Genomic DNA, 9636 nt, shown 5'->3' on the forward strand with positions numbered 1-9636 from the left:
GGATGGCCTTCTCTCTCTCACACACACACACACACACACACACGCACACACACACACACGCGCACACACACACACACACACACACACCTGCACACGCACGATACTGATCTGATGTCAGAAACCACTTTAAAATGCTTACGTTTACTGATAAACAGCTGCTGTTTACTGATAAACAGTGTGTGTGTTTGCGTGTGTGTGTGCAGCTGATCTTGGCTCTGCAGGGAGTGGACCGGGTTATTGGTCAGTTGATGACGGGCCTCAAACAACTTAACCTTCATCAGTGTATCAACATCATCATCGTCGCAGACCATGGTAACACACACACACACACACACGCGCGCGCACCCACACCCCCACACACACTCTTGTATCAGAGGACCATAAATGTCCAGTATTGCTTAAACATTCCATATGCAGGTGTGTGTGTGTGTGTGTGTGTGTGTGTGTGTGTGTGTGTGTGTGTGTGTGTGTGTGTGTGTGTGCGCGTGTGTGTGTGTGCGTGTGTGCGTGCATGCGTGCGTGTGTGTGTGTAGGTATGGAGGAGACCAGTTGTGAGCGTAAAGAAGTTCTACAGGATTTCATTGGTGATGTCAGTCATCTGTATGTTAATGAGGGCCCGTTTGGACGAATCAGAGCCAAAAACAAAGAAGACACCTGTAAGTCACACACACACACACATTACCATACATAAACATACACATCCGCACACACATTCAACTTAACAAACACACACATGCACTTGCTCAATAACCTACATAAACACACACACATTACCATACATAAACACAAACATGCACACACACACACTCAAACTAACAAAACAGACACACACACACACACACACATGCACAATAACTTACATAAACACAAACACACATGACCATACATGCACACACACAACCTAACAAAACACACACACACTGCACAATATAATAAACACACAAATTACCACATATAAACACACACATGTGCACACACACTTAAACTAACAAAACAAACACACACACACACAAACAAACACACACACACTCATACACAGGCACACATTAACATGCATAAACATAACCACATTCACACTTACACACACACAAACACACAATTTCAATTCTCACACACACACACACATATGCTCACGCACACAAATTAGCATGCATAAACACACAGATATTAACAGACATAAACACATACACACACATACACACACTCATATTTTTATATTATATATATATTTATGTTTGTTATTAATAATATTTGTGTGGATGTGTGCGTGTGTGTGTGTGTGTGTGTGTGTGTTTGACAGTGGACGCAGCTGCACTAGTGGCGAACATGTCGGTAGGTGTTTCTGCAGAGTTGTGTATAATGGTGTTTGTGCCTCTAGAAGTGTGTGTGTGTGTGCGTGTGCGTGTGTGTGTGTGTGTGTGTGTGTGAGTTTTGGATGAAGCGCTGCTCTACAGTGTGTGTTTTGCCTGTGTGTGTGTGTGTGTGTGTGTGTGTGTGTGTGTGTTTCAGCATTGTGTACTACTGTAGAGAGCCTGATGCTTTATATTTACAGTATAGAGATGCTGGAATGCTCCTACACACACACTGTAAACACTGCAGGATTACATCTGTCTGATTCATGCGTAAAGAGTGTTTGATGTGGTGTGTGTGTGTGTGTGTGTGTGTGTGTGTGTGTGTGTGTGTGTGTAGTGTAAGCATCCGCAGCAGATGATTAAACCCTATCTGAAGCATCATCTGCCCAAACGCTTCCATTACGCCAATAACAGACGCATCGAGGACGTGAGTGTGTTGGTGAACGCACGCTGGCTCTTCGAGAGGTATAGCACACACACATTCATAAACACACACCACTCACACACTCCCATTATATACACACTCTTACCCAAAACACACAACACACACGCTCATAAACAAAACACAAACAAACATACACACCTGAATGTTTTACAAAAGATTGTGTATGTGCCTGTGTGTGTGTGTGTGTGTGTATGTGTGTATGTGCCTGTGTGTGTGTGTGTGTCTGCAGGTATCCGGGGTCTCTGACATACTGTGCAGGAGGGAATCATGGATATGATAATGACATCTACAGCATGCAGGTGTGTGTGTGTGTGTGTGTGTGTGTGTGTGTGTGTGTGTGTGTGTGTGTGTGTGTTGAGTGATGACATGAATTGATTCTTTGTGTGTGAATGATCAGAGATCCTGCATGCTAGGAGTCACTCGGAAGAAGAGCAGCTGATAAATGCATAAATGGCGTGCGTGTGTGTGTGTGTGTGTGTGTGTCTCAGGCCTCGTTTCTCGGTTTTGGGCCCAAATTCCTCTTTCAGACGGAAGTGGAGCCGTTTTCCAACATTGAGCTGTACAACCTCATGTGTGGTAGGAAACTCTATATACACATACACACACACACACACACACACACAGTACAGTAGCATCACTACATCAGTGTGTGAGCGTCTGTTCTCCTCTCTGCTCTGTCAGATCTGCTGGAAATCACTCCATTCCAGAACAACGGGACCCACGGCAGCATGAACCACCTACTGAGGAGGCCGGTGTACAGCCCACAGCACCCACAGGAGCAGAGCGGCCCACACCAGTGTCCCATCACCAGCCTGGAGCCCACCGACACACTGGGCTGCAGCTGCACTGCTCTGGTACACACACACACACACACACACACACACACACACACACACTCACATTCTCAAACACCTTTCAGCATGAACAGATTTACAGTTATTTATATAAATAAAAGTTAATATAGTATTTATAGCAACCCCTTAGCAACTCCCCAGAATACCCTAGCAACTACCTAACCACCACCAAAACACTGTGGCATTACTTGGCAACACTTTAGCAAGCATGTAGAGCACACTTTTAAATGTCTAGTAACACCATAGCAACCACTCAGAACAATATATCAACCTTGTAGCATCCGCCAAGCTGTACCATAGAACAGCCTTACAACCTTCTGGAAACACCTTAGCAACATCTTAGCAACCACCCAGAACACCTTTGTTACTGCCTTGCAACACCATTGCAAACAAACCACATAGACCATGTAGAAACTGCCAAGAAATGCCCTAGCAACCACCATAAAACAGCATTGCAACATTTTAGCAACCACCCAGAACACCCTTGTACCCACCAAGCAACACCCTAACAACCACCATAAAACAGCATTGCCACATCTTGTCACCACTTTAGCAACCACCCAGAATATAACAAACCAGTGACACCGTAACAAGTAGATACATGTGGCAACCAATTATAACTACATTTTAACTGCTTGACAACACCTTAGCAACCACACCGTATCCTAGAAACATCAAAAAACAGCTCTGCAACCCTTTGACAACACCTTAGCAACCACTCTGAATATTCTAACAACAACCTGACGCCCTTAAAAGCAGTTACCTTGCCAAAACCACAGAAAATACCCTAGCAACTGCCTAGCTACACCAAACAATCATTCAGAACACCCCATCAACTCCCTGCAACTCCCTAGCAACACAAAACAATTATTCAGAACACCCCATCAACTCCCTAGCAACTGCCTAACAACACAAAACAATCATTCAGAGCAGCTCATCAACTCCCTAGCAACTGCCTAACAACACCAATCATTCAGAGCAGCTCATCAACTCCCTGGCAACACAAAACAATCATTCAGAACACTCCATCAACTCCCTAGCAACTGCCTAACAACACCAATCATTGAGAACAGCTCATCAACTCCCTAGCAACACAAAACAATCATTCAGAACACTCCATCAACTCCCTAGCAACTGCCTAACAACACCAGCCATTCAGAGCAGCTCATCAACTCCCTAGCAACTGCCTAACAACACCAATCATTGAGAACAGCTCATCAACTCCCTAGCAACACAAAACAATCATTCAGAACACTCCATCAACTCCCTAGCAACTGCCTAGCAACACAAAACAATCATTCTGAGCAGCTCATCAACTCCCTAGCAACTGCCTAACAACACCAATCATTCAGAGCAGCTCATCAACTCCCTAGCAACTGCCTAGCAACACTAAACAATCATTCAGAACACTCCATCAGCTCCCTAGCAACTGCCTAGCAACACAAAACAATCATTCTGAACACCCTAGCAACTGCCTAGCAACACCAATTATTCAGAGCAGCTCATCAACTGCCTAGCAACACAAAACAATCATTCAGAACACCCCATCAACACCCTAGCAACTGCAAAATGACACCCTAACAACCACATAGTTGCTAGCAACACCTTGATATGAATTTGTGTGTGTGTGTGTGTGTGCGTGTGCGTGTGCGTGTGTGTGTGTGTGCGTGTGTGTGTGTGTGTGTGTGTGTGTGCGTGTGCGTGCGTGTGTGCTTGCGTGCGTGCGTGCATGTGTGTGTGTGTGTGTGTGTGTGTGTGTGTGTGTGTGTGTGTGTGTGTGTGCACGTGTGTGCGTGCGTGTGTGTGTGTGTGTGCGCGTGTGTGTATGTGTTTTTCAGAATGACACTATGATCAACGCACGCTTGAACCTGACAGATGCTGAAGGTGAGTTTCAGGATGGCGAAACGATCTGCTCCTCCTCTGAGTTTCTGTCTTGCTTTTAGTCCAAATATCTGAACATTCTGAAATCTAGAAGCATGTTCTGGATCTAGTCTAGACATCAGACATAATGAGTCAATAATAAAGTGACTTTCACCTGAAAACAAACACAATAATCTGCCAGTGGTGGAAGAGAGCTTCATAATCTTGTGTCTCCATGATAAAGGGGATTATTTCTCTCCCCCCGCTGTCAGATTATTCTGCTAGCTGAAATAACTCTACATGTTGACTCATGTCTGATCACATGACTATATTTTCCGCTTGTGTAGAAAACGCTGCCTAATTTCAGAGTGTTTAGAAACAGACAGGATCTCTAGGTGAGACGGTCATGATGTGCAGTGTAGACAGTGAGGATCAGCTGATCTGAGGACAGATGATGACGCGCTGCTCTGGAACAGCAGATGTTGAGTTCAGCTGATCAGATGTGTGATGATATTCAGCAGAACACATGACGTGTGTTACCGCTCATTACTCATGATCACATCAGCAGCACATCTGATCTGCTCAATTATTCATCACTTCTGATCAACAGGAGACGCTTCAGGGGCAGCGCTTCCTGAAAACTCTTCACACATCACTACATCACTATCAGCCCTGCTGTTCATCACTGCTCTCAATACACACTCCGTTCAGTGTACAGCAGATTCACTCATTCATTCTCCTTCAGCTTAGTCTCTTTATTAATCAGGGCTCGCCACAGCGGAATGAACCGCCAACTATTCTAGCATATGTTTTACACCGCGGATGCCCTTCCAACTGCAAACCAGTATTGGGAAACACCCATACACACTCCTTCTCACACACACACACACACCCATACACTACGGCCAAATAGCACATGTGTTTGGACTGTGGGGGAAACCGGAGCACCCGGAGGAGGAGAACAAGGAGAACATGCAAACTCCACACAGAAACACCAACTGACCCAGCTGAGGCTCGAACCAGCGACCTTCTTGCTGTGAGGCGATTGTGCTACCCACTGCATGTTAGCTGTATAATGTTAGTTCACTGGGTGGCACGGTGGCTCAGTGGTTAGCACTGTGGCCTCACAGCAAGATCACTGGTTTGAGTCACGGCTGGGTCAGTGTGTGTTTCTGTGTGGAGTTTGCATGTTCTCACCCTGTTGGTGTGGGTTTCCTCCGAGTGCTCCGGTTTCCCCCACAGTCCAAACACATGTGCTATTGGGCCATAGTGTATGTGTGTGTGTGTGTGTGTGTGTGTGTGTGTGTGTGTGTGTGTGTGTGTGTGTGTGTGTGTGTGTGTGAATAAGTGTTTATGGGTGTTTCCCAGTACTGGGTTGTAGCTGGAAGGGCATCCACTGTGTAAAACATATGCTGGAATAGTCGGCGGTTCATTCCGCTGTGGCGACTCCTGATTAATGAAGGGACTAAGCAGAAGGAGAATGAATGGATGTTAGTTCACTGCTGTCCTGTTGAGATGTGTTCAGTAATTCACAGTCCACAGACCCGCTGCTGTGTGTAATGTGTGTGTGTGTGTGTGTGTGTGTTGTGTTGCAGTGGCGGACAGCGAGCGGCGGCACTTGTTGTTCGGGCGTCCGCGAGTCCTCCAGTCTGATGTCCAATACTGTGTGCTGAACCACCACGGCTTCATCACGGCCTACAACACACACACACACACCCATCTGGAGCTCCTTCACCATGGAGAGAACGGTCAGCACACACACGCACGCACACACACACACGCACACACACACACGCACACACACTGCTCATAGTGTTCTGTTGGTAGGCGGAGAGTTCTCCAGTGTTGTCAGACTGTCTCCGAGCAGATGTCAGGATTCCAGCCAATCAGAGCGCAACGTGTGACCTGTACAACAACAACCCCAACATCACACACGCCTTCCTGTTCCCGCCCAGTGAGTGTGTGTGTGTGTGTGTGTGTGTTCTTGCTGCTGCTTTAGTTTCATTGCAGTTGTAACCATGTGTTGTGTTGTTGTGTTGTGTTATGATATGTTAAGTTGTGTTGTTTGTTATGACGTTTTGTGTTGTGTTAGAATGTGTTGTTGTGTTGTTTTATGATTTGTTGTGTTGTTGTGTTATGATGTGTTGTGTTGTGTTGTTTCTCATGATGTGTTGTGTTGTGTTATGATGTGTTGTGTTAGAATGTGTTGTGTTGTTGTTGTGTTATGATGTGTTATGATGTGTTGTGTTGTTGTGTTGTTATGACGTGTTGTGTTGTTGTGTTATGACGTGTTGTGTTGTTGTGTTATGACGTGTTGTGTTGTTGTGTTATGACGTGTTGTGTTGTCAGATCTGAACGTGTCGTCTGAGGCTCAGTTTGACGCTCTGACTCTTGGAAATGTGGTGCCGATGTTCCCAGAGTTCAAGAGTGAGTCTTCTATCTTTCTCTGTGTGTGTGTGTGTGTGTGTGTGTGTGTGTGTTTATTGAGTAGAGTGTTTATAATGTGTGTGTATATATTGTGTGTGTGTGTAGTGAGTGTCTGTAGGAGGTTGTGCTGTCTCTCAGTATAACAGGCTAATTGCAGTGTGTATGTTATGAGTGTGTATAGTGTATAATGTGTGTGTGTGTGTGTGTGTGTGTATTGTGTATAATGTGTGTGTGTGTGTGTGTATTGTGTATAATGTGTGTGTGTGTGTGTGTGTGTGTGTGTGTGTGTGTGTGTGTGTGTGTGTGTGTGTGTGTGTGTTCAGGAGTGTGGCAGTATCTGCAGCAGGTTCTGTTGGTGCGGTTGGCGTCTCAGTATAACGGGCTACACGTGCTGATGGGTCCAGTGTATGACTCGGATTCAGACGGTCGCGCAGATGCTCCACAGCAGATCCAGAGGTGTGTGTGTGTGTGTGTGTGTGTGTGTGTGTTTTAGTCTGTGTCTGTCTGTCTAAATGTGTACCTGTGTGTATGCATATGTGTGTCTGTGTGTGTGTGTGTGTGCCCGTGTGTGAGTGTGTTTATGCGGAAATGTGTACATGTGTGTATGCAAATATATATATATATATGTGTGTATGTGTGTGTTTTAGTCTGTGTCTGTCTGTCTGTCTAAATGTGTACGTGTGTGTATGCATATATATATGTGTGTGTGTGTGCGTGCGTGCGTGCGTGCGTGCGTGTGTGTGTGTCTGTGTGTGTTAGAGTTTTTGTGTGTGTGCGTGTGTGTGTGCATGCCTGTGTGTGTATACGTGTGTGTGTGTGTGTGTATGTTGTCTGTTTGTGTATGTGTGTGCGTGTTTATGTGTTACCTGTTAGTGTGTGTGTGTGTGCTTTAGTTTGTGTGTGTTTGTGCATTTGTGTTTCTGCGTGTGTGTGCATGCATGCTTGTGTATGTGTTTGTATTAGTGTGTACATGTGTGTATGCATGCGTCTGTGTGTGTTTGTGTTGTAGTGTATGTGTGTGTGTGTGTGTGTGTGTGTGTGTGTGTGTGTTAGTGTTTCTGTTTGTGTGTGTGTGTATGTATGAATGCATGTGTGTGTGTGTGTGTGTGTGTGTGTTTTAGTCTGTGTCTCTCTGTCTGTGTGTGTGTTTGTGTTAGTGTTTCTCTCTGTGCGTGTGTGTGTATGTTGACTCTGCGTGTGTGTATCTGCTTGTGTTCAGGCTGGTTCCTCTTCCCTCTCATTATTTCGTGGTGTTGTTGAGTTGTGTGAACGAGTCTCAGACGCCGGCCGAGTGTTCAGGAGAGCTGCAGAGTGTGTGTTTCCTGCTGCCACACCGAGAGCACAACACCGAGAGCTGCGCTGTGAGCAACACACACACACACACACACACACACACACACACACACACACACACACACACACACACACACACACCTGCACACACACACACACACACACACACATTCATGAGTCCAGTCATCGCTCTCTGCTGCCAATAGAGTTAAATTAATTTATTAAAGTGCTTGACGTTATTCTATTAATCTAATCAATGGAAATATGATATGAATTGATCAGTTATTAGGAGTATTGGAGCATTTGAAGCTGTAATGCTGTTATGATGTCATTGTTTTATTGCTGCAGTGCAGTAGTGTTCAGTGAAGGATTCACACAGTGTGAAGTGATTAATAGAGTTAGACATGTTCATTAGTGTTCTACTGTAGTGAACTAACGAGCTGAGCTGATGTGTGCAGGACGGTCAGCCGGAGTCGCAGTGGGTGGAGCCTCTGCTCTGGATGCACCAATCTCGTGTGAGAGACGTGGAATGGATCACCGGATTGGACTTCTTTCAGGACAGCAAGCGTCCAATCACTGAGCTGCTCCGCCTGAAGACCCGCCCCACTGCCGCCATTCACCCCAAAAACTGAGTCCTCCAATCAGCGCACTTCGCTCATTAGGATATTAATATGATTTAATTTATTCTGTTGTCATTCATCAGGGTTATTATAGCGGACTTTGTAAAAATGAAAGATGTACATTTATTTTATCTCATCTAGTTATATTAACAATTTAGTTTAACTTTAAATTATTTAAAAGAAATAAATAGAATAAATGTGAACTGATTACGACTTAACAAATGTAAAGTAATTATCATAAAACTCATTACCATAAAAATGTGTAAATAATTCTGAAATAACAATGTGTATGAGAAATCAGCTAATTAATGCTCTTATATCTGAGAGAAAGTCTGTAAAGACATCTCCAAATATAAGACATTTCATGATTTTGACCTAGAAATGAAGTAACCTGACAATCAGTGTTGACTGGACTAATGAATGTTAATTAAAAACAACTAATAAACCAGCAAACGAGTGAATATAACGCACTATAAAACTAACAATCATTAAATAATTAATGAAAGCTGTTTGAGTGCTGTACGAGTGTCCAGATTGAGGACCGTTTTATTCTGTGTGTGTGTGTGTGTGTGTGTCTGTTGTAATTCATCCCTATTGGAGGGTTTTCCAGCATGATCCGCCTTTTTAAAGTCATGCTACAATATCTCATTTGGATTCAGGTCAGGACTTTGACTAGGCCACTCCAAAGTCACCATTTAGTTTGTCTTCAGCCGTTCAGAAGTGGACTTGCTGCTGTGTTTAGATTATTGCCCTGAAAGGAAAAAACATGTCAATAGGAAATCAGT

At 44.5% G+C, this 9636-nt stretch overlaps 1 protein-coding gene across 1 annotated transcript in view; it reads left to right on the forward strand.

Annotated features, from left to right (window-relative positions):
• Window positions 1-9360, forward strand: part of LOC130246813 (venom phosphodiesterase CdcPDE) — a 17639-nt gene extending 8279 nt beyond the window's left edge. Inside the window, 15 exon segments of the mRNA XM_056479957.1 lie at window positions 204-312; window positions 534-656; window positions 1301-1332; window positions 1690-1817; window positions 2027-2096; window positions 2286-2373; window positions 2479-2651; window positions 4490-4535; window positions 6107-6221; window positions 6223-6259; window positions 6339-6465; window positions 6861-6938; window positions 7262-7394; window positions 8158-8299; window positions 8690-9360. Of these exon segments, the coding sequence (XP_056335932.1) occupies window positions 204-312; window positions 534-656; window positions 1301-1332; window positions 1690-1817; window positions 2027-2096; window positions 2286-2373; window positions 2479-2651; window positions 4490-4535; window positions 6107-6221; window positions 6223-6259; window positions 6339-6465; window positions 6861-6938; window positions 7262-7394; window positions 8158-8299; window positions 8690-8863 (1575 nt within the window). The 3' untranslated portion in view covers window positions 8864-9360.
• Window positions 9361-9636: the final 276 nt, after the last annotated feature.

Source organism: Danio aesculapii, chromosome 19 (genome assembly GCF_903798145.1).
Source record: "Danio aesculapii chromosome 19, fDanAes4.1, whole genome shotgun sequence".
NCBI classification, from domain to species: Eukaryota; Metazoa; Chordata; class Actinopteri; order Cypriniformes; family Danionidae; genus Danio; species Danio aesculapii.